Source organism: Aegilops tauschii, chromosome 4 (assembly GCF_002575655.3).
Source record: "Aegilops tauschii subsp. strangulata cultivar AL8/78 chromosome 4, Aet v6.0, whole genome shotgun sequence".
Classification (NCBI taxonomy): domain Eukaryota; kingdom Viridiplantae; phylum Streptophyta; class Magnoliopsida; order Poales; family Poaceae; genus Aegilops; species Aegilops tauschii.
Window position 1 is genome coordinate 487,611,068 of NC_053038.3, and position 24,934 is coordinate 487,636,001.

Sequence of the window (24,934 nt, forward strand, 5' to 3'; positions counted from 1 at the left end):
TGGATTAGATCGTTTTTTGTTTTTTCGGTTGATTCAGGTACTCAATGGCAGAGAACCGAATTTCCCGACCAAATGAGATTCTCCAGAAATGATTTTACAGCCGGTGCAACTTGGCATTGAACTCCTGCAACTTGCTGTACTTGGATACCGGTTGTTATTTTTGCTTCACAATAAGTATTTTCTGCAATTCAGCAGATGCATGAAAAAAAATCAGTAAACTAGATTTATTACTTCAAATTCTGCAATATGCAGCGTGTATGTACAACAACAACCAAAACCAAAAAGACCAATTCAAATCCTAATTTTTATCTCACCTTTTTTGGGTATTTTTTCCTTGCTGTTTTATGAAAAAAAAAAAAGAATGCTATTATGTACAGTTTGTAGTATGCCGTGCTGATCAGTGATCACCGGCTCGCGGCGGTGGCCATGAACTTGATGACCATGCTCCTGGCCTTGTTGATGGTCATGAAGCAGAGGAAGAGGTGCTCCTCCAGCTCGTCCAGCTGCTGCCTGAAGCTCTCCTCGTTCTTGCACAGCTGCCTGAGCACCTCCCGCACCAGCCTCCCCTTCCCGGCGCCGGCGCCGGCGGCGGCCTCCTCCGCCACGCAGAGCTGCAGCAGCGCGAGCATGTACTCCCCCTCGTCGCGCACCCGCTCAACCAGCCTGCTGATGGTGTCCATGTCCCGGTTGAGGATGTACGTGCCCTTGGCCGCGGCCTCCAGCTGCACCAGCGCGCGGCGCGCCCCCCGGCCGCTGAAGAGCCCCAGCCACGCCGGCGACATCATCGGGAACGCCGCGAACGCCGCAAGGACGTGCACGCCGACGCACGCGCCGACGACGGCCACGACGGCGACGACCGTGACGAAGGACACCGAGAGCGCCTGCCTGAGCCGGGCGAGCGTCCTGATCCTGCGGCGCGCGGCCTTCCTGCCGGAGTCGAGGCCCTTGAGGAGGTCCGCGGAGCTGAGCCGCGCGTCCCCGAGCCTGCCCTGCGTGGCCGCCAGGGCGGTGAATGGCTTCCCGAGCGCGGCGGAGACGTCGGCGAGGCTCCCGCCGGGGACGAGCCTGCCGCGGAGCGCGGCCTTGAGCGGGCGGTAGCGCAGGCGGATCTGCTCGATGTCCTTGAGCAGGTGGCTGCAGAGGAAGGAGGCGCCGGCCGTCTCGTCGTAGTAGGCGGAGAGGAGGCCGTGGACGTCTGGGCGGTTGCGCGCGGACGCGAGCGCGGCGGCGGCGGCGGCCTGGTCGGGGTCGAGCAGGTGCTCGGCGAAGACGCGGTAGGAGGAGAGGCGCTTGGACGCGGCGCTGGCGGCGGAGGCGGGCCTGGGCACGAGGGCGGCGCCGTGGGCGAGCGTGATGTCGAGCACCCGCGCCCAGAAGTCGTTGTATGACTCGGTGCGGAACGCGCTGGTGTACTCCTCCCGGAAGTCCAGCCCCGACGACGACGACGCCGACGACGCCGTGCTCTGCAGCTGGCTCGTCGTCTTCTTGGGGTCATGGTGGCGAGCTCCTGCATGCCATCACCAACAAACGAAAGGATTAGTAGACATACGAGAACCGGATGGAAATGAGGACGTGCACGATGGATGCATGCGGCTAGGGCGTGGTGAGCGCGCGAGCTCTGAGGGCGGCCGTCTACCTCGCTGGTGAGGCCGCCGCATGCACGGGCCGAAACACCTGAACATCATGCCACCGCCGGCCGGCGAATTAATGAACAAGCAGGTTGAATTCTTCTTTCGTGAATGGAGATATGCGAACGGTCTATATACGTGTGGCTAACCGGCTAGCTGGTTAAGTCGGCGGGCTAATGAACGGGGATAGTGGTGGTAATGATGATTGGGCATCTATGTGTCGAAGCGAGGCGACGCCAAAGACGGTTTGGTTGCTTGGTGGAGATGTCTGCCGTGCTCCGGCACGCATGCATGCACGCGCCGCCGTACGCTACCGCGGCTGGCTTTCGCACCCGGCACATAGTACAACAGGCCGGCTGGCTCCTCCTCCGGCCCGAGTCCGACCGAACGTTTGTGTTCGGTCGCTTGCTAGCTGCTCCCACATATAGGTAGGGTAGCTAGGGCAAGCGGTCCTAGCTAGCTAGCTCTCGCTAGCTAGTAGCCAGTGAGTGTCTTCCCTTGGAGAAAAATGAAGTTACTACTACTAGTGCTTAGTGGCCAACTATACGTAGCAAGTATATATTCTTGTTCTTTCCATATATACTAGTTCAAAGCTCAAATTTGAGTGGTGAAACCATATGCAGAACAGAGAGACAGTACACGTACATATACACTAGCTAACGAGAACAATTAATTAGCACAGGATCGATGCACGTAAGTAGTACAGTGGTACGTATTAGTTGTTGCACAACATGCCTACGTACTTACGTATGCACGTACCTTGGCGGTTTGCCGCCGCGGCAGGGTGAGGGTGCACGCACCCGCCAAATCCAAAGCACCTGAGGTAGTAGGCGGCGCCCATGGATGAAAACCCAATCAGTGCACTGTTTCGCCGATGCTAGCTACTCCAGTACGTGTGTGCGCGTACGTATATACAACGGGCGGAGTTATGTATGTATGCTCCTTTGATCGGGGTAGCTAGCTAGGGCTAGGGTGGAGGGTGTGTAGTGTACCTACGTGTCTCTTCCCGTCCAAGTGAAAGAATGAGGCTGTGATGCGTGATGGATGGATGGATCGGGACAAGCAGAAGCAGAGGCTAGCTTATAAAGCATGTCTCTGTCTGCCTCCGGCCGTTAAGATACCGCCGTGTCTGTGGTGCAGTGGATCGTAGCTTGGGCAGAAAGGCAAGTCACCCGTCTTCCTTGCAAATCCAATCATCGGTTGGAGCTAGTTGGAGGACGACGACGAAGCTTGGAAGCATGCCCAAGACCGGCCGATCGAGGTTGGCAACCACTCAAAGGCAAAACGAATCGAGAAGCCATCGTTATCGTTGCTTTGGTTTTCCAGGGGCTGCCGAGGCCCTTCGGATGCGGCCTGGACGCACCGCAGCGCAGCGCCCCCGGCGGGGCCAGCATCTATCCATCTCCGTTGCTTTCGCGCATGGTCGGACGTGGCGAGCCAGGAACGCGACGTGGGGCCCGCCGGTTCCATGATGGGATCCAGCGTGGGTGGCGGCGCGGAACCTGGGGGTGGATGGGATTGGAATTGGATTGCGTCTGTCCTCGTGAGTTCGGGAAAGGTGGCGCGGGCACGCCTAGCTTGGAACGACCGACCTCCTTTCCCTCCGGCCGCCGACGCTACGTGTGTGTGGAGTACCTGCGTACCGGCGACCACCTCGTCGATCGGCAGCGGATATGGCTGCGCCTGCACGAGCAATTCCAACGCGACGATCCAAATTATCCGCGTGTGTCTGTTTAAGTCCAAATGTACGAGAACACATCACAAACCCAAAAGCCGTCCACGCGCACCCCACCCCTCACTCTAAGATAGATGGTGGGGTAGCCTGCCAACGAGCTCCTTCCTTCTCATTTCCGGCTTTCCTCTGGCAAACTTCTTCGGCCATCTTAAAACGACAGATCCAAAAGCTAAAGTCAGTCGACAGTCGACCGACGTTTAGCTAATGTGAAAAAAAAAAATCCGGCCGGCGCATGTTACAGCATACGCGAGCATGTCGTTGTTCATGAAACGGAAGGATCCGTGCGTGTCATGATCCAGTCCTGGGATTATATACGATGGTGCAAAATCAAGGATGATGGATTACATCTAGAACCACCCGCGTACGTACGTGTTCTTCCAGTAAATGTATCACTTCAAGGGACGACGTGCTGGTTTACGTTTTTTATTATTTCCCCCGGGACAAACAATTGTCGCTGTTTTAGGAAATCCCGAACCAGCAGGTGAGTGAAGAAATGGCATGCTCAGAGCACCACGCAACACCAATGGAGACTGCTTTTGATAGAGGAACATATATGCTGACACGCTACCGTAGCCAGGAAAACAACGTTGGAGGAGCTCGAATTAAGTTTCCCTCGTCCCCCTGGCCCCTGCTGCCGCTGCTCCAGAACGGTGGCACTAGTAATCAGCCAGGGCCAGCTTGCGTCGCATGCGGCGGCTTGTCGATGACAGAACCGCGTTGGACGCGGACAGAGACAGCATACACACACCATCATCCGCAGCCCGCAGCGCGTGTGACCGTTGCTCTCCCGAAAATGACGTCCTCACCTGCTGCCCGCTTCTTCGTTTAGAAGGTGGCAGTTCTTTTTAACACGGTAAAAACACATACGCTCGTACATACGCACACACATTCGTCCCTATAAACACATGCACACACACCCTACCTTCATGAATATCTCTGAGAGACTGAGCCGGCGTATCATTTTGAGATTAATGAAGTCGTAACAGACGTCTTTGTAGTCGACCAGAACGTCTCTCCCACTTAACGCACATCGGCGAAAAAACTGAAATAAATTTAGAAAAATACGAGCACCAGTGTCAAGTCTAGGACTGAAACATCGTTAGGTGGAGATACCACTGCCCTCGTAACCATCCAACCACAAGTTGATTCGCTGAAAGGTGGCAGTTGCTAGTCAATACCGAGACATGTCATTTATTAGGGTATATCATGATGGGCTTCTTTGTTATATGTTCAACCCTGGAGACAAACAAATGCTTATTTGTGGGAATGATTTGGAGCAGTCCAAAATGTCCGTCTCGTCAACTAGGCAAGAGCCCCTCAACAGTGAACCCTACTTTACCCTTCGCAGCCCCCTCCCCTCTCTCTCTCACCTCTATTCATTTTTCCTGACCGGTCCGCTAGCCGCTACCACCTCCCACTAAACCCTTCGCCGTTGTTGCCTATCAGTCATAGATGTTAGATGGGATGCGGCGAGGGAGGAGAGGTAGGTCTCGATCTGTCACTCGTTGACTTTGTACTAGTCTAATGCCTGCCGCATCAACAGGTGACTGTTGCGGCAGGGCTTCGAGGCTTGCGCTCGCGACATCATCGCAGCACAAGCTGGCGCGACATCCTCTGACGACAACAGCGCCCACCCAAGCGGCTTCGCCAATCGCCATCCACCTTAACTTTAGTGTTCCGGCCAACACCCGCTATTGGAAGAAGGTGGCAGACAAACGGGGTATCTCATTGGGTACGGCCATATTAGCAGACAAATGAGAATGTCCGTGGACACATCTAGACATCTCCGCAAACATATAGGGGACGTGATTTGATGAATGCCATTGAAGATGCCCCTCACATTCTAGCAGCACAAATATCCCTTCTCCCTTGTTTTTTTTTTAATGTTGGTAGTTGGTCTACCAAATTCATTGATCAGAAGAAAGAAGGTTGGTCCAGTTTATAAGGGAAACCGGATTCAAAAACCATACAAACAGCCTTTCGGCCAATAACACACATATCGTCACGAGCAACGGGTCCCTCCGACCGGATCCATCTCCAAGACGATGCCCCCAAGAGAGAACGTGACGCCGAATGGCGCCGCAATCGTCCGATCTAAACTAGATCAAGGGTTTCCCCCGGAGCACGTCGGGAAAGGCAAGGTGAGAGCAGCTACATCGATGCCTCCAACGAGGGAGCGACGCCCGCAAGCGCCGCCATCGACGACTCCGGCCGCAACCGGAGTACGACTTTCGCCGGCAGTCTCACCTGCATATCCCTTCTCCCATGTTTGGTTCAAGGACTGATGAATGATGAACTGATTCTCGATTTGCAGAAATAACACATGTAGAAACAAACAACCATGCTTCCAAAAGAGCCATAGACCGGCCGAACGAAGCACACCAACGCTTTGCCGTGCCGTGCCTAACGAAGACGACGAGGCTGATGACTCGACACTTGAACAGATACAGCAAAATTACTCTACGCCGTTCCACAGACAACAAAGTGATTGAGACGCTTACGATCTTGCAGTTGCAGGGAGTTTGACCTGTATCTTCCCGGCAACACGGCCACGTCCTTGTGATGATCGTGATAACAACTTTTGAAAAAGAAATAGCAGGCATCCGGCACTTACTTATTGACCGCTAGCTAGCTAGCTAGCTGCTGCTAGTCACTCAATTTACAACTGCAAAAGGGCGCGGGAGAAATAAATCTAATCTACGAAAGCCAAACTGAAGCAAAATGCCGTCACTATGGGAGCAGCAGAATTCCATGGATATATGGACAACATACTGTAGCTAAGCTAGAGTTCATCTTCAGACTTATCCTTGTGTTTTCGTAGCATCTGGATAACCTGGTCCAGGGGTGGGTCTCCGGGCCTCCGGAAAAACTGGTCCCCGACCTTGAACTCGTATGCCTCCGGCTGCCCTAGAATGAACTCCTTCAACTACAAAAGCACACACAAAATTAAAAGGACGCCGGTAAGAGCAGGAGGAGAAAACATCGATAATGTTTCACGGTAATTAATTTAGCTGGACTTTGTACTGTACTCTGGTTTCATTCTTTCTTTTTCCTAAATACGCACGAGCGTGCATACATGAACCCCATACATTTCTTATGCAGACGCTTATAAACGATGTAACGATATTTGATAAGGAATAAAAAGCCCTTAGGCTTGCTGGTAAAAAAAAGAGAGAGAGAAGAGGATGGGGAAAAGAGCCCCTCCACATTGGCAAGTAAGTACATGTTAAATATATTATATGGAACCCAACTCCACCGACTCTGGTTTCATTCTGATACTGGAAGCGGGGATGATCTAGAAAAGAAAAGCATCGATTGATGACAATGTTTCACAGTAATTAATTTAAGGTCTGAACATCAGATGCCGTGCGTGCTCTGCTCTGAACCAAAATGTAAGGAGCCTTAAGAGATGATTCTAGTGATATATTAGAAGGGTGTGTCTAGATCTCGGTCGACTGAGATTCAACGAGAAGAGAAGTCTAAAAGAAAATTTTGCTCGGAAATCCACGTAGGATCCTACGAATATAGCATCGAATCAGAGCCTGAGACTTGGTTAAGTCTTAATCGACTGAGATTTAGCAATCCCGATATTAGAATTGTAGCTTTTTGGTGGTATGGAGACTGATTTTTGTTTCATGCCTAATGCCACTACGAATTGGCAGACAAAATGTTACAGCGTCTGATGGATTAATCTACACATGATGATCTTTAACTCTGCAGTGTCAGGGCAGAAGGAAATTAAGCCTGACTGCCCGAGAGCACCTAACAGGAAATGCAGAGCAAAAATGGGTGATCGAGGGGTGGATCCTCCTACCTCGCGCATGTCTCGCCCTCTCTCCATGGTGAACATGAGCGTGCCGAAGTCCACGGCCACGAATTTCGCCGCTACCGAGCCGGTCCGCAGCACGTTGCTCCACCGCGTCGCGATCCCCGCCACCTCCTCCCGGGACCGCCGGACGCCGGGCCGGAGCTTCACGAAGCCGAGCGAGGGCCCGCCGTGGCCGCGGAGGATCTCCGCCCGGAGCGCGGCGGGGTCCATCCGCGACAGGTCCGGCGGCGGCCGATTGGGGACGTCCCGCGTCCCGGAGCCGGCGCCCCAGTGCCGCCAGTCGTCGTCCTCCTCGTCGTCCACCACGTCGCGGAGGTCGTCCGGGATCGCCGCCCGCTTCGCCCCCATCGCCGCGCCGCACAGGAGGAGGAGCAGGACGGCGCCGGCGACGAGGACGAGTGTGCCCTGCCGCGCCATTCTCGCCGGCGCGCGCGTGGAAGACGCCCGTGATGAGACGGTTTCGGTCAGTCTCCAAACGACTGGCGTGTGGCTAACCAACTAGCCAACCGCCACACGAATGACTTTTTCCTACTGAAACCACCCCCAAATACAGCATTCTCTCTTTGGAGGCGTACAAATTCAACATTTACATACATGTACTCCATCCGCTTCAAAATACTTATTTGAATTTCTACATTTGTTCTAAGTCAAACATTTTAAGTTAACAGAGTTTATAGAAAATTATACCAACATCAATCAACCATATATAGTATGAACATATATTTTATGGTAAATCTAAGAAGACTTATTTGATGTTGTACATATTGGTGCATTTTTCAATAGAATTAGGACAAATCTAGAACTTCAAATGTTTTGAGACGGATGGAGTACAAACTAACTACTGAACCCCCAAACTGAAGAGAGAACCACATATTTATTTGCACCAACTTATAGTGTTCATCCAGCTAGGCACAGTTTGGAGCGCAGGAATTTCACCCGAAAACAGGTCAATCCCGTAGGAAATCGACGAGAATTCTCGCTTTTCAACTGTGACCTTTAAGAAACAACTTGTTTTTGATCGACGCATATCCATCTCAGAAGGTAAATTTAAGTGCTGCTGCATATTAAACTGAGGCTGGAGGTAACATTAGAAAACACTGACAGTGCACTTATTTACATGGCATTCAGACTTGGGTGTGGACGAACTACAGGCTGTTTAATTGCAGTTGCTGCAACAAAACAAGGTGTGCGAATTGAGCCGGAGAAATAGGTCCTGCATCGACTAGGGGTCTGCATGGCCCAGTATGGGCTCATCGTCACCGGAGTCGTCGTCATCTTCTTCGCTCAGCTCTTCGTCGCTCGAATTATCTTCTGGGGTTATACCCGCATCCTCTGGCTTGGCATATTTCTCGCAGAATTCTGCAGAACCAGTAGAAATAGAAGTCAGCTTTCAAGTACCACGGAAGAGAGCACGATCCAACAAACATGCATATGGTTACAGAAATAGTATCTCCTGAGGAGTTCTGCGCTCAGTATATCAGACATAGTCTTCTTAAGTTTGATTTAGCTACATGACTAAGAAGAACCCTATATTCGAATAAAGCAAAGCGTCTCCAGCTCACCCTAGAAGCACAAGCTGCATCAGAAGGTTTGGACACACTGCCAGGTCTCTAGCACGATACAACTACAACATGTTTCTCACTTCCTCTGGAGGCCTTCCATGATTACAAGTACTTATCGCATTACCTCATGATCCCACATCCAGGATAAAACCAGTATTGTTTCTTGTTTAACCGAGTTTCGGCATGTTTGCTAGAAAACATGCCACAAGCAGTGTCGGAGCTTGAAAGAAAAAGCTGGGCGGGCCAGACTATGGAAGAGCACATTTTTATTAAAATCTCAATCATAATCATTAGTATATACTCCCTCCGTCCCAAAATAAGTGTCTCAACGTTAGTAAACCTTTGTACTAAGGTTAGTACAAAGTTGAGACAGTTAGAGCATCTCCACTCGCCCCCCCCCCCCCCCCCCCCAACAGCCCCCCAAAGCCCCTTTTTTTATCGTCGGCTCAAAAAAATCGGCCTAGTCGCGCCCCCAGAAGCCCAATTTTCGACAGTTAGGACCGAAATTGGCGCCGGCAGACCCAGGCTGAACCCCGCGCGCTGGGGGGCACCGGGGGAAACGTTTTTGGCGCGAAAGCCTGGTGGACCCGCCGAGTCAGCGACTGGGCGACGCCGAGAATCTTCGTCGTCCTCATCGCCTCGGTTTCCCGCGGGAATCAATGCGAAGGCTGCCACCAGTCAGCCTTCCATTGATTCACGGGCGACGCAGTGAAGGCGCGCCACCGCCGCACGTCCCCCCCCTCCCGCCACGCGTCCGCACTGCTGCCGCGCACTCGCCGCTATAAAAGCACCCTCCCTCGCCGCTGGTCGCACACTTGCTCGCCGCCGACGCCCTCTCTCCCCGTCTCAAGCCGCGAGCATGGCCGAGCGCTTCCCCGGCGACGGAGCGGCGGCCAACGGCTTCGGCCACCACCACATGCACGAGGCGGAGGCTCGCCTCCTCTTCGAGGCGGACTACCCGACGCCGCCCGACATGCGGGTGCTGGGTTCGTGGAGGCTCAGCGCCGGCGGAGTCCCGGTGCCACCGCCGCCGTCTGGTGTTGAACGGCGCGCCGAGATCGCGCGGATCCGGGCGTCGATGCCGGAGAACGCGTGGATCCGGGCATCGATGCCGGAGAACGCGCGGCAGCAGCCGAGGTACGCCCCCGACAGCCACAATTTGTGGACGGCGTACTCCGAGCGCCGCCACGAAGAACTCCGCTCCCCGAACGGCGCCCCGACATCCCGCGGGCGCCACAACTCCGAGGGTCGGCGGCAATGGTGGGGCGTCCCCGGGCGCACTCTCAAGGCCATCCTCGAGCACATCGAGGACGGCAACTCGCCGCGGATGGAGTATCCGCGCCGTCCTTCTCGCGCCGGAGCGGCGCCTCGTGGCAGCCGAGGCGCATGGCGGGCACGTCGTCTTCGTCCTCCGACTCCCACTCCTCCGGCGACGGACGCCGTGAAGGCCGAGCCCCAAGATACACCAAAGCGCTGGCATAGCGGCACCCTCGTCATAAACGAGGGCCGCCGCCAACCTCCCCCCTCCCCCCTTCCCGTGGCCATCTTCGCCTGGTCAGGCCTAAGGAGCTGGCGACGCCACCAGCCGTCGTCAAGTAGGAGCACCTCGACATGGCCGCCGACGAGGAGACCGGCCTCAAATAGGCGCGGGACGCCTACGTCCGGGAGGAGATGGAGCGCCAGCACCGCGCCCTCGAGGAGATCGCCGCTCGGTGCCGCGGCCGCGACGAGGGCGGCGTCATCATCCTCGACGACAGCGACGAGGAGGTGCCCGAGCTGTCCAACCCCGTCCGCCGCGACCCAGGGCAGGGCTGCAGCAAGGACGGCGGCGGTGTGCAGGACGACGGCGGCGACTACACCAACTTCTACAGGCTCCTCGGCATGTAGAAGGCTCAAGGCAGCGGCGTAGTAGTAGTTGTTTTTAGTTTAGTTTTTAAATTATGTTCTGAGTTTGTACATATATCAATGAAACGCCTGAATTTCCTCCAAATTTGTGCCGTTCTCTACTAAGTTTGGCTGAATTTGGTTTTCAAAAAGCGGCGTCTGGGGCCAGCTTGGGGCGGCGGTTGGGAACCCGACCGCCCCCACGCCGATTTTTCGCCGGTTGGCCCCCAGGCGGCGCTATTTCAAGCCCCTGGGGGCGCCGAACGGCTGGAGATGCTCTTATTTTGGGACAGAGCGAGTATGATACAAGGTTACAAGATGGAGCTAACAGATATGTGTATATACCAGAATACGGTTCAACCATGAACCACTATTAAGTTGGCTAAAAGAAAAGTGTTGAGCTATTAGACATCAATACATTGGAATGTACTTTAACAGCTTTATTTGTTCGTAGTCCTTCATTCCTCGCAGTGGAAATTAGATGTGCAGTCAATTGAGTGGAAAAATCATTACAGAATGTTTTCTTCCAAACCACAACACATGGGTCACGACGTTCTTTACTTGTGTGTTCCTATTTCCCAGTCTGATGTCTTCCACAGGGGCACAACAGGGAACCGCAGGGGGGCGGCATAGCAGCACGACCGCGGGGGGGGGGGGGGGGGGGGGGGGGGGGGGGGGTGTGCGACGCGAGAGATGCTGGCGTGTGGCTGCTGCTCCCTGATCTGCGAGAGAAGAGATGCCGGCGGGCAGTGTCTGCTCCGTGCTCCAAGGCGCTGCTACATGGTCGTGCAGGTGGGTGGGCTCGAAAGCTACGTAGGTAAAAAAAACTGCGAAAATCCTGGGCGGGCCATGGCTCAGTTTGGCCCCAACAAAGCTCCGCCCCTGGCCGCAAGTGGTTGTACAGACCACCTCTTTTTCAACTTAACTAATAGGCAGAGCTCCTGTCAGTTGCTCGAAAAAATTGTACCTACCCATCCCATGCTGACCAAACACCCCCCATGAATAATAGTCTAATTACTTGATGTTGTGCAAATTTTATGCTGATATGCATCACCTTACATGCACAAACAATATGCTGATATGCATACAAGTTAGGAAATTAGATTTGGGTGCAGGTAAATGAGCAGCCAGGTCCAATTTTATGTAGCAACTTCCCATAAACGAACTTATATTTTGATTTCTAGATGAGATAAAATCATAAACAAGTTATAACTACGCAAACATCTCCTTGTACCATATAAATTTAACCTACTGGCTAATGCAGCCAATCTATGGTAACCAGGCAGCAAGCAACAGGTTAAAACTTACGCTATGCGCTTATGGGTCTGAAGCCTACTCAGACTACATACAAAACTATGTAACCTATCAGGTAAATTTAGATTGCTATATAGAACATATAACTGAACGCCCAAAAGAACACCTGCAACAAACCAACATTCTTTGGAGGCTTCTTAGCTAAAACCTATCGTCTCTAACATGCATTTATTAGTTACTAAATACAGGCTTTCACGCCGCTTTATGTATAAAGCAAGCCGCCACGTCCATACAACAAGTCCGAGTGCAACACACACATTTATTAGTTACTACATACAGGCTTTCACGCCGCTTTATGTATACAGCAAGCCGCCACGTCCATACAACAAGTCCGAGCGCAACACATGCATTTATTAGTTATGGATTACGATCGGTAATTGCCTAGATGAACTCGGCATTGTAAGTTAAAAAGACAAGTCAGGGTGCAAGGCCACCATGTCTATGAAAGAGATGAATTCCCTCTTTATACTAGTTTGGAAGGAGCGTAAAGATAATCCAACGGATAAAAAAATGACTATAGATGTGCGTTAAATAAATATAATCACCTTTCACTTTTTGCTCATAAGCAGGGCGATCACGCATCAAGAGTGCAGCAGCTTCTCCGTTCAATGGATCAGAAGGATTTGGATATAATAGAAGTTGTGGAAGGAAGACTTCAAACACATTGACAAGATCTGCAAATATATATTATGGTTGCAAGGTTAGAAGATTGTCGTAACAACAACCGTAGAGCTCTCTGTTTATACAGAGGATGTAAGGAAGGTAATTAGCACGACCGTCTAAAAAACAATGAAATAGAGAGATTAAAGTTTACCAAACATTGGGCTCCATGTCTGGTTAATGACATCCAAACAGACGGAGCCAGACCTACAATTTGCATTCATCCACAAGTGGTCAGGAAATAGAAAGTTACTCTACATCATAGTTTTGGATCGACTGAGCACAAAAACTGAATACCAGAGAATACTCACAGTTCATCGACATTCGGGTGATATATCTTATTAACGAAACCAATCGAGGGGGACCTGTAAGGATACGCATCGGGCAGTTCTACCCGAACCTTCCATACACCTCCCTGGTAGAGACCTGTTAAAATTCATCAATGAGAGCACCAATCAGCCGGTGCAGCAACTCATCTTATATTGGTGGTACGAAAGCATAACTGAAGCTTAACAGCAACTAAAGGCATCATCCATCCGCAAACAAAACGTAGCAGTGACATCAAACTTTGAGATCTGAACGCCGCTGTTCTCAAGCTAAATCGGCAGAGGCAGCGGGCGGGCAATGGCATAATAAACAGAAAGAAAGGAAATCTCGAAACTTGTGCTGGCATATCTATATCTAGATTCGGAAACCAGAAGCTGCTGAACGACGGGCGAGAAGAAGCGAATCAAATCGGGTCTGTGCGTGTGCTTGCGTTGAAGAAGAACAAGCGCAGGTACGTACTTTCTTGGGGCCCGCGGAATTCGACGAGGAACTCCTGCATCCCGTCGTTCACCGTCTCGACCTTGTAGTCGCTCATCATCCTGCGAGCACAAGAAAATCCAGATCAGGAAATCCGCCGTGAAAATCCCCCCTGCCCCCCGAAAGAAATCTATCCATGTGCGGGGCTCCATTGCGCGTGCTCACAGCTTCATGAGGTCCATCTCCCGGCGCTTGCTCGGAGACGACATCCCTGCCCGGCCCGACAATCAAGAACGTGGCGTGCCCTATTGGGGATAAGACGAGGTAGGGGAGAGAGAGGGGGGATCGGGTCGCCTGCGTCTGCGATGGGAAAGGAGATGAGGAAAGCAGAGGGGAAAGGGACACGGCCGCCGAGCGGAGAGGGGATGGGATTGGAGGGGCGAGGAAGACGACGGACGATGATGGATGGATGGATGCAGAGGGAAGGGAACCAACTGGTCTGGTGGTAATGGTAATGGGGAAGTTACGCTATTTACAAATAAATTTTTTTTTGAGGAAACATTTACAAAGTTCATTCACGTGTCTGTTTTCGCGATTTTGTTGTGGCAAATTGGTTGGAAATCCTGATCTGGAAAAGGAGAAAACGTCTGAGTGGAGTACGGCCTACGTTTATAAAAGCAAAGCTAACGGCCGACGATGGGGAGTTTTCTGTGGATCCGTCCGATTTTCCCGTGTTCCCATAAAGTTGCAGTATCATACTACTATTTGGCACATTTTTTAATGGGAAAAATAAATCTGTCGGCAAGGTCCCGTGGGCTTGGCCCCACCAAACAAACAACGCCTCCCGAGAAGTGTCACGTCCTGGTTGCCGTCATTGATCTGCGCCGCCCTCTCTCTCGGCTCCTCCGCCCATCCAGGCCCAAGCCTAGCCTTCATGCATCAAATTTTTTTCACTTTGCATGTTTTTATTTTGCAAGATAACTTCTGATCTATTCAACTTCAATCATGACAATACAACAGACACCAAAAATAATGAAAACCACATCCACATTCGTAGACCATCTAACGACGACTATAAGCACGGAAGCGAGCCGAAGACGCGTCACCGTCATCGCCCCTCCCTCGCCGGGGACGGGCAAAAGTTGTTGCAGTAAACAATCGAGAAGTTGTTGTGGTAAGGCATCATAGGACCAGCGCACCAGAACAGCAACCGTCATCGTTGAAGAGTAGCGTAGACCGGAAGATCCAACCTGAAGACACACAAACGCGGACGTACTGGGACCAGATCCGAGCAAATCTACCAAGGACAGATCCGCCGGAGACACACCCCCACGCGCCCACCGACGATGCTAGACGCACAACCGGAACGGGGCTTGGCGGGGAGAACCTGTTGGAAATATGCCCTAGAGGCAATAATAAAATGGTTATTATTGTATTTCCTTGTTCATAATAACTGTCTATTGTTCATGCAATAATTGTATTAACTGGAAACCGTAATACATGTGTGAATACATAGACCACAACATGTCCCTAGTAAGCCTCTAGTTGACTAGCTCGTTGATCAATAGATGGTTATGGTTTCCTGACCATGGACATTGGATGTCATTGATAACGGGATCACATCATTAGGAGAATGATGTGATGGACAAGACCCAATCCTAAGCATAGCACAAGATCGTGTAGTTCGTTTGCTAAGAGCTTTTCTAATGTCAAGTATCATTTCCTTAGACCATGAGATTGTGCAACTCCCGGATACCGTAGGAATGCTTTGGGTGTATCAAACGTCACAACGTAACTGGGTGGCTATAAAGGTGCATTACAGGTATCTCCGAAAGTGTCTGTTGGGTTGGCACGAATCGAGACTGGGATTTGTCACTCCGTATGACGGAGAGGTATCTCTGGGCCCACTCGGTAATGCATCATCATAATGAGCTTAATGTGACTAAGGAGTTAGCCACGGGATCATGCGTTACGGAACGAGTAAAGAGACTTGACGGTAACGAGATTGAACGAGGTATTGGGATACTGACGATCGAATCTCGGGCAAGTAACATACCGATGGACAAAGGGAATTGTATACGGGATTGATTGAATCCCCGACATCGTGGTTCATCCGATGAGATCATCGTGGAACATGTGGGAGCCAATATGGGTATCCAGATCCCGCTATTGGTTACTGGCCGGAGAGGTGTCTCGGTCACGTCTGCATGGTTCCCGAACCCGTAGGGTCTACATACTTAAGGTTCGGTGACGCTAGAGTTGTTATGGGAAATAGTATGTGGTTACCGAAGGTTGTTCGGAGTCCCGGATGAGATCCCGGACATGACGAGGAGCTCCGGAATGGTCCGGAGGTGAAGATCGGTATATTGGACGAAGGGTATTGGAGTCCGGAATTATTCCGGGGGTACCAGGCTATGGCCAGCATGTCCGAAAGGTGTTTCGGAGGCCCCGGCAAGCGTTGGGGGGCCTTATGGGCCAAGGGGAAGGGGCAAACCAGCCCACTAAGGGGCTGTGCGCCCCTCCCAACCCCTCTCACGTAACCAGGAGAGGTGGGGGCGCCACCCCTAGGGCAGCTGCCCCTCCCGGCTTGGGGGGCAAGTTTCCTAGGGGGTGGGGGCGCCCAAACCCATCTAGGGTTTCCCATGTGGCCGCCGCCCCTCCCCTAGGGAACCCTAGGGCGCCTCCTCCACACCCCTTCCCCCTATATATAGTGAGGGAGAGAGAGGGCAGCCGCACCCCTTGCCTGGCGCAGCCCTCTCCTCTTCCAACTCCTCCTCCTCCTCCGTAGTGCTTAGCGAAGCTCTGCCGGAGAACCACGAGCTCCATTGCCACCACGCCGTCGTGCTGCTGGAGTTCTCCCTCAACTTCTCCTCTCCCCTTGCTGGATCAAGAAGGAGGAGACGCCCCGGGCTGTACGTGTGTTGAACGCGGAGGCGCCGTCCGTTCAGCGCTTGATCAGATCTTCCGCGATTTGAATCGCCGTGAGTACGACTCCATCAACCGCGTTCTTGTAACGCTTCCGCTTAGCGATCTTCAAGGGTATGAAGATGCACTCCCTCTCTCTCGTTGCTAGCATCTCCTAGATTGATCTTGGTGACACGTAGGAAAATTTTGAATTATTGCTACGTTCCCCAACAGTGGTATCAGAGCGAGGTCTATGCGTAGATTCTGTGCACGAGTAGAACACAAAGTAGTTGTGGGCGATGATTTGTTCAATTTGCTTGCCGTTACTAGTCTTATCTTGATTCGGCGGCATTGTGGGATGAAGCGGCCCGGACCGACCTTACACGTACTCTTACGTGAGACAGGTTCCACCGACTGACATGCACTTGATGCATAAGGTGGCTAGCGGGTGTCTGTCTCTCCCACTGTAGTCGGATCGGATTCGATGAAGAGGGTCCTTATGAAGGGTAAATAGCAATTGGCATATCACCGTTGTGGCTTTTGCGTAGGTAAGAAACGTTCTTGCTAGAAACCCATAGCAGCCACGTAAAACATGCAACAACAATTAGAGGACGTCTAACTTATTTTTGCAGGGTATGCTATGTGATGTGATATGGCCAAAAGAATGTGATAAATTATATATATGTGATGTATGAGATTGATCATGTTCTTGTAATAGGAATCACGACTTGCATGTCGATGAGTATGACAACCGGCAGGAGCCATAGGAGTTGTCTTAATTTATTGTATGACCTGCGTGTCAATGAAAAACGCCATGTAATTACATTACTTTATTGCTAACCGTTAGCCATAGTAGTAGAAGTAATAGTTGGCGAGACAACTTCATGAAGACACGATGATGGACATCATGATGATGGAGATCATGGTGTCATGCCGGTGACGAAGGTGATCATGTCGCGCCTCGAAGATGGAGATCAAAGGCGCAAGATGATATTGGCCATATCATGTCACTTTATGATTTGCATGTGATGTTTGTCATGTTTACATCTTATTTGCTTAGAACGACGGTAGCATAAATAAGATGATCCCTCACTAAAATTTCAAGAGATGTGTTCCCCCTAACTGTGCACCGTTGCGAAGGTTCGTTGTTTCGAAGCACCACGTGATGATCGGGTGTGATAGATTCTAACGTTCGCATACAACGGGTGTAAGCCATATTTACACATGCGAAACACTTAGGTTGACTTGATGAGCCTAGCATGTACAGACATGGCCTCGGAACACAAGAGACCGAAAGGTCGAACATGAGTCATATAGTAGATACGATCAACATGGAGATGTTCACCGTTGATGACTAGTCCGTCTCACGTGATGATCGGACACGGTCTAGTCGATTCGGATCATGTATCACTTAGATGACTAGAGGGATGTATATCTAAGTGGGAGTTCATTAAATAATCAGATGAACTTAATTGTCATGAACATAGTCAAAAGGTCTTTGCAAATTATGTCATAGCTTACGCTTTAGTTCTACTGTTTAAGATATGTTCCTAGAGAAAATTTAGTTGAAAGTTGACAGTAGCAATTATGCGGACTGGGTCCGTATACCGAGGATTGTCCTCATTGCTGCACAGAAGGCTTATGTCCTTAATGCACCGCTCGGTGTGCTGAACCTCGAGCGTCGTCTGTAGATGTTGCGAAATATCTGACATACACGTTTTGATGACTACGTGATAGTTCAGTGCGTAATGCTAACGGTTTAAAATTGTGGCACCAAAGACGTTTTGAAACGTCGCAGAACATATGAGATGTTCCAAAGACTGAAATTGGGATTTCAGACTAGTGCCCACGTCAAGAGGTATGAGACCTCTGACAAGTTTCTTAAGCTTGCAAACTAAGGGAGAAAAGTTCAATCGTTGAGCATGTGCTCAGATTGTCTGAGTACTACAATCACTTGAATCGAGTGGGAGTTAATCTTCCAGACGAGATAGTGATGGTTCTCCATAGTCACTGCCACCAAGCTATTAGAGCTTCGTGATGAACTATAACATATCAGGGATAGACATGATGATCCTTGAGCAACTCGCGATGTTTGACACCGCGAAAGTAGAAATCAAGTAGGAGCATCAATTGTTGATGGTTAGTAAAACCACTAGTTTCAAGAAGGGCAAGGGAAAGAAGGGATACTTCATGAAACGACAAATCAGTTGTTGCTCTAGTGAAGAAACCCAAGGTTGAACCCAAACCCGAGACTAAGTGCTTCTGTAATGAGGGAAACGGTCACTGAAGCAGAACTACCCTAGATACTTGGTAGATGAGAAGGCAGGCAAGGTCGACAGAAGTATATTGGATATACATTATATTAATGTGTACTTTACTAGTACTCCTAGTAGCACCAGGGTATTAGATACCGGTTTGGTTGCTAACTGTTGGTAACTCGAAATAAAAGGCTACGGAATAAACGGAGACTAGCTAAAGGTGAGATGACGATATGTGTTGGAAGTGTTTCCAAGGTTGATGTGATCAAGCATCGCATGCTCCCTCTACCATCGAGATTGGTGTTAAACCTAAATAATTGTTATTTGGTGTTTGCGTTGAGCATAGACATGATTGGATTATGTTTATCGCAATACAGTTATTCATTTAAGGAGAATAATGGTTACTCTGTCTATTTGAATAATACCTTCAATGGTCTTGCACCTAAAATGAATGGTTTATTGAATCTCGATCGTAGTGATACACATGTTCATGCCAAAAGATATAAGATAGTAATGATAGTAGCACATGCTTGTGGCACTGCCACTTGAGTCATATTGGTATAAAACGCATGAAGAAGCTCCATGTTGATGGATCTTTGGACTCACTCGTTTTTGAAAAGATTGAGACATGCGAACCATGTCTATTAGTATATATGCATGAAGAAAGTCCATATAGATGGATCGTTTGGACTCACTTGATTTTGAATCACTTGAGACATGCAAATCATACCACATGGGCAAGATGACTGAAAGGCCTCGTTTTCAGTAAGATGGAACAAGAGAGCAACTTGTTGGAAGTAATACATTTGATGTGTGCAGTCCAATGAGTGCTGAGGCACGCAGTGGATATCGTTATGTTCTTACTTCACAGATGATTTGAGTAGATGCTAAGAATATTTACTTGATGAAACACAAGTCTGAATTATTGAAAGGTTCAAGTAATTTCAGAGTGAAGTTGAAGATCGTCGTGACAAGAGGATAAAATGTCTATGATATGATCATAGAGATATCTGAGTTACGAGTTTGGCACACAATTAAGACATTGTGGAAATTGTTTCACAACTAATACCGCCTGGAACACCATAGTGTGATGGTGTGTCCGAACATCATAACTGCACCCTATTGGATATGGTGCATACCATGATGTCTCTTATCAAATTACCACTATCATTTATGGGTTAGGCATTAGAGACAACCGCATTCACTTTAAATAGGGCACCACGCAATTCCATTGAGACGACACCGTATGAACTACGGTTTAGAGAAACCTAAGCTGTCGTTTCTTAAAAGTTTGGGGCTGCGACGCTTATGTGAAAAAGTTTCAGGCTGATAAGCTCGAACCCAAAGCGGATAAATGCATCTTCATAGAATACCCAAAACAGTTGGGTATACCTCCTATTTCAGATCCGGAAGCAAAAGTGATTGTTTCTAGAAACGGGTCCTTTCTCGAGGAAAAGTTTCTCTCGAAAGAATTGAGTGGGAGGATGGTGGAGACTTGATGAGGTTATTGAACCGTCACTTCAACTAGTGTGTAGCAGGGCACAAGAAGTTGTTCCTGTGGCACCTACATCAATTGAAGTGGAAGCTTATGATAGTGATCATGAAACTTCGGATCAAGTCACTACCAAACCTCGTAGGACGACAAGGATGCGTACTACTTCAGAGTGGTACGTAATCCTGTCTTGGAAGTCATGTTGCTAGACAACAATGAACCTACGAGCTATGGAGAAACGATGGTGGGCCCAGATTCCGACGAATGGCTCGAGGCCATAAAATCCGAGAGAGGATCCATGTATAAAAACAAAGTATAGACTTTGGAAGAACTACTTGATGGCCGTAAGGCTATTGGGTGCAGATGGATTTTAAAAGGAAGACAGACAATGATGGTAAGTGTCACCGTTAAGAAAGCTCGACTTGTCGTTAAGATGTTTTCCGACAAGTTCAAGGAGTTGACTGCGATGAGACTTTCTCACTCGTAGCGATGCTAAGAGTCTGTTGGAATTATATTAGCAGTTACTGCATTATTTATGAAATCTTGCAGATAGGATGTCAAAACATTGTTTCCTCGACGATTTTCCTGAGGAAAGGTTGTATGTGATACAACCAGAAGGTTTTGTCAATCCTGAAAGATGCTAACAAGTATGCAAAGCTCCAGCAATCCTTCTAAGGACTGGGGTAAGCATCTCGGAGTTGGAATGTACGCTTTGATGAGATGATCAAAGATTTTTGGTTTTTACAAAGTTTATGAGAAACTTGTATTTCCAAAGAAGTGAGTGGGAGCACTATAGAATTTTTGATGAGTATATGTTGTTAACATATTGTTGATCAGAAATGATGTAGAATTTCTGGAAAGCACACAGGGTTATTTGAAAAGTGTTTTTCAATGGAAAACCTGGATTAAGCTACTTGAACATTGAGCATCAAGATCTATAAGGATAGATCAAAAACGCTTAATAGTACTTTCAAATGAATACATACCGTGACAAGATTTTGAAGGAGTTCAAAATAGATTAGCAAAGAAGGAGTTCTTGGCTGTGTTACAAGGTGTGAGTATTGAGTAAGACTCAAGACCTGACCACGGCAGAAGAGAGAGAAAGGACGAAGGTCGTCCCCTATGCTTTAGACGTAGGCTCTACAGTATGCTATGCTGTGTACCGCACCTGAAGTGTGCCTTGCCATGAGTTAGTCAAGGGGTACAATAGTGATCCAGGAATGGATCACATGACAGCGGTCGAACTTATCCTTAGTAACTAGTGGACTAAGGAATTTTCTCGATTATGGAGGTGGTAAAAGAGTTCGTCGTAAAGGGTTACGTCGATGCAAACTTTGACACTAATCCGGATGACTCTGAGTAGTAAACCGGATTTGTATAGTAGAGCAGTTATTTGGAATAGCTCCAAGTAGCGCGTGGTAGCTGCATCTACAAGATGACATAGAGATTTGTAAAGCACACACGGATCTGAATGTTGCAGACCCGTTGACTAAAACCTCTCTCGTAAGCATAACATGATCAAACCCTAGAACTCATTGAGTGTTAATCACATGGTGATGTGAACTAGATTATTGACTCTAGTAAACTTTTGGGTATTAGTCACATGGCGATGTGAACTTTGAGTGTTAATCACATGGTGATGTGAACTAGATTATTGACTCTAGTGCAAGTGGGAGACTGTTGGAAATATGCCCTAGAGGCAATAATAAAATGGTTATTATTGTATTTCCTTGTTCATGATAATTGTCTATTGTTCATGCTATAATTGTATTAACTGGAAACTGTAATACATGTGTGAATACATAGACCACAACATGTCCCTAGTAAGCCTCTAGTTGACTAGCTCGTTGATCAATAGATGGTTATGGTTTCCTGACCATGGACATTGGATGTCATTGATAACGGGATCACATCATTAGGAGAATGATGTGATGGACAAGACCCAATCCTAAGCATAGCACAAGATCGTGTAGTTCGTTTGCTAAGAGCTTTTCTAATGTCAAGTATCATTTCCTTAGACCATGAGATTGTGCAACTCCCGGATACCGTAGGAATGTTGTGGGTGTACCAAACGTCACAACGTAACTGGGTGGCTATAAAGGTGCATTACAGGTATCTCCGAAAGTGTCTGTTGGGTTGGCACGAATCGAGACTGGGATTTGTCACTCCGTATGACGGAGAGGTATCTCTGGGCCCACTCGATAATGCATCATCATAATGAGCTCAATGTGACTAAGGAGTTAGCCACGGGATCATGCGTTACGGAACGAGTAAAGAGACTTGCCGGTAACGAGATTGAACGAGGTATTGGGATACCGACGATCGTATCTCGGGCAAGTAACATACCGATGGACAAAGGGAATTGTATACGGGATTGATTGAATCCCCGACATCGTGATTCATCCGATGAGATCATCGTGGAACATGTGGGAGCCAATATGGGTATCCAGATCCCGCTATTGGTTATTGGCCAGAGAGGTGTCTCGGTCATGTTTGCATGGTTCCCGAACCCGTAGGGTCTACACACTTAAGGTTCGGTGACGCTAGAGTTGTTATGGGAAATAGTATGTGGTTACAGAAGGTTGTTCGCAGTCCCGGATGAGATCTCGGACATGACGAGGAGCTCCGGAATGGTCCGGAGGTGAAGATCGGTATATTGGACGAAGGGTATTGGAGTCCGGAATTGTTCCGGGGGTACCAGGCTATGGCCAGCATGTCCGAAAGTGGTTTCGGAGGCCCCGGCAAGCGTTGGGGGCCTTATGGGCCAAGGGGAAGGGGCAAACCAGCCCACTAAGGGGCTGTGCGCCCCTCCCAACCCCTCTCACGTAACCAGGAGAGGTGGGGGCGCCACCCCTAGGGCAGCCGCCCCTCCCGGCTTGGGGGGCAAGTTTCCTAGGGGGTGGGGGCGCCCAAACCCATCTAGGGTTTCCCCTATGGCCGCCGCCCCTCCCCTAGGGAACCCTAGGGCGCCTCCTCCACACCCCTTCCCCCTATATATAGTGAGGGAGAGAGAGGGCAGCCGCACCCCTTGCCTGGCGCAGCCCTCTCCTCCTCCAACTCCTCCTCCTCCGTAGTGCTTAGCGAAGCTCTGCCGGAGAACCACGAGCTCCATTGCCACCATGCCGTCGTGCTGCTGGAGTTCTCCCTCAACTTCTCCTCTCCCCTTGCTGGATCAAGAAGGAGGAGACGTCCCCGGGTTGTACGTGTGTTGAACGCGGAGGCGTCGTCCGTTCGGCGCTTGATCGGATCTTCCGCGATTTGAATCGCCGCGAGTACGACTCCATCAACCGCGTTCTTGTAACGCTTCCGCTTAGCGATCTTCAAGGGTATGAAGATGCACTCCCTCTCTCTCGTTGCTAGCATCTCCTAGATTGATCTTGGTGACACGTAGGAAAATTTTGAATTATTTCTACGTTCCCCAACAGAACCTTATTACATCTTCAGGGAGTCGCCGTCGTCTTGTCTTCCTGACCACGACACAAACCATAAAAAAAACTCGAAGGGCCAACTAAAAATGGAGCCCTCACACCAGCAAGGGCCAGGATCCACCGCGCCGCCATGGCCCTAAGGCCACCGGAGACAAGGCGGACTAACGGTGACGCCGGCGGGAGGCAGAGGAACCCTAAGCTTTTTTGGGAGTAGGCGGACTTTCCCACTTTGCATACGTGTCTTAATTGGATCTGCTTGAACAAATGCATGTAAAAAAGAATAACATATGCATGTTGTTGTATGCATTGCATCATTGGCGAGCCAAGGGTGTGTTGTTTGGTTGCGTGTATTTGTGCCTCAGAAGTGAGCAGATGTAAAGTAGAGACTGTTTGACTGCATGTAAGTAGTTGTTATGCTCACCCCTTTCAAATATGATGGCCTAAACACCCAAATGCAGCACTTCACAACAGACATATAGAAACAACACAACCCAAATAACACATCACACAAGAACAATAGTCATACACAACTAGTCCCTCCGTTAGTGCTAGATATATCCATTTGAGCGACAAGCTTTTTGGGACGAAGTGCTAGATACATCCATTTGAGCGACAAGTTTTTTGGGACGGAGCAATGCATAAATAGTAACCACCACACTAGTTTCACGCTCCTTCATCTGCCTAGCAGTGCACGAATCATGAATGTAATAGAACCCTTGCCCTTTAGCAGAGAACGCTGATGTCGCTTGAACTACGTCGGTATTTCCCCAAAAAGGAAGGGATGATGCAGCACAGCTACGGTAGGTATTTCCCTCAGTGATGAGACCAACGTTATCGAACCAATAGGAGAACCATGCAACACCACGTAAACAACTCTGATGTCTACTACACAACCTTCTTCTTGTAGACGTTGTTGGGCCTCCAAGTGCAGAGGTTTGTAGGACAGTAGCAAATTTCCCTCAAGTGGATGACCTAAGGTTTATCAATCCGTGGGAGGCGTAGGATGAAGATGGTCTCTCTCAAGCAACCCTGCAACCAAATAACAAAGAGTATCTTGTGTCCCCAACACACCCAATACAATGGTAAATTGTATAGGTGCACTAGCTGGGCGAAGAGATGGTGATACAAGTGCAATATGGATGGTAGATATAGGTTTTTGTAATCTGAAAATATAAAAACAGCAAGGTAGCAAGTGATAAAAGTTAGCACAAACGGTATTGCAATGCTTCGAAACAAGGCCTAGGGTTCATACTTTCACTAGTGCAAGTTCTCTCAACAATAATAACATAATTGGATCATATAACAATCCCTCAACATGTAACAAAGAGTCACTCCAAAGTCACTAATAGCGGATAACAAACGAAGAGATTATTGTAGGATACGAAACCACCTCAAAGTTATCCTTTCTGATCGATCTATTCAAGAGTCTGTAGTAAAATAACACGAAGCTATTCTTTCCGTTCGATCTATCCTAGAGTTCGTACTAGAATAACACC

The 24,934-nt window shown here is 49.4% G+C and overlaps 3 protein-coding genes across 4 annotated transcripts; all 3 read right to left on the bottom strand.

The window, feature by feature from the left end:
- Positions 1–208: 208 nt before the first annotated feature.
- LOC109783662 (UPF0496 protein 3) lies at positions 209–2,673 on the bottom strand. Of its 2 annotated transcripts, none has more exons than XM_020342255.4 (2): positions 2,388–2,673; positions 209–1,507 (listed from the first exon to the last, which is right to left on the bottom strand). In XM_020342255.4, exons 1-2 carry the CDS (start codon positions 2,467–2,469, stop codon positions 405–407), a joined length of 1,185 nt encoding a protein of 394 aa, XP_020197844.1. In that variant the 5' UTR covers positions 2,470–2,673; the 3' UTR covers positions 209–404. The 2 variants fall into 2 exon arrangements, with proteins under 2 accessions (XP_020197844.1, XP_020197845.1); XM_020342256.4 differs by lacking the exon at positions 2,388–2,673 and adding an exon at positions 1,637–1,918.
- Positions 2,674–5,942: 3,269 nt separating this feature from the next.
- Positions 5,943–7,685, bottom strand: LOC109783677 (uncharacterized). The gene is made up of 2 exons (XM_020342274.4): positions 7,178–7,685; positions 5,943–6,289 (listed from the first exon to the last, which is right to left on the bottom strand). The coding sequence occupies exons 1-2, from the start codon at positions 7,607–7,609 to the stop codon at positions 6,146–6,148; spliced, it is 576 nt and encodes a 191-aa protein (XP_020197863.1). The 5' UTR covers positions 7,610–7,685; the 3' UTR covers positions 5,943–6,145.
- A 470-nt stretch (positions 7,686–8,155) lies between these two features.
- Positions 8,156–13,869, bottom strand: LOC109783678 (ubiquitin-conjugating enzyme E2-23 kDa). The gene is made up of 6 exons (XM_020342275.4): positions 13,582–13,869; positions 13,399–13,478; positions 12,924–13,038; positions 12,767–12,819; positions 12,498–12,626; positions 8,156–8,551 (listed from the first exon to the last, which is right to left on the bottom strand). Exons 1-6 carry the CDS (start codon positions 13,623–13,625, stop codon positions 8,415–8,417), a joined length of 558 nt encoding a protein of 185 aa, XP_020197864.1. The 5' UTR covers positions 13,626–13,869; the 3' UTR covers positions 8,156–8,414.
- Positions 13,870–24,934: the final 11,065 nt, after the last annotated feature.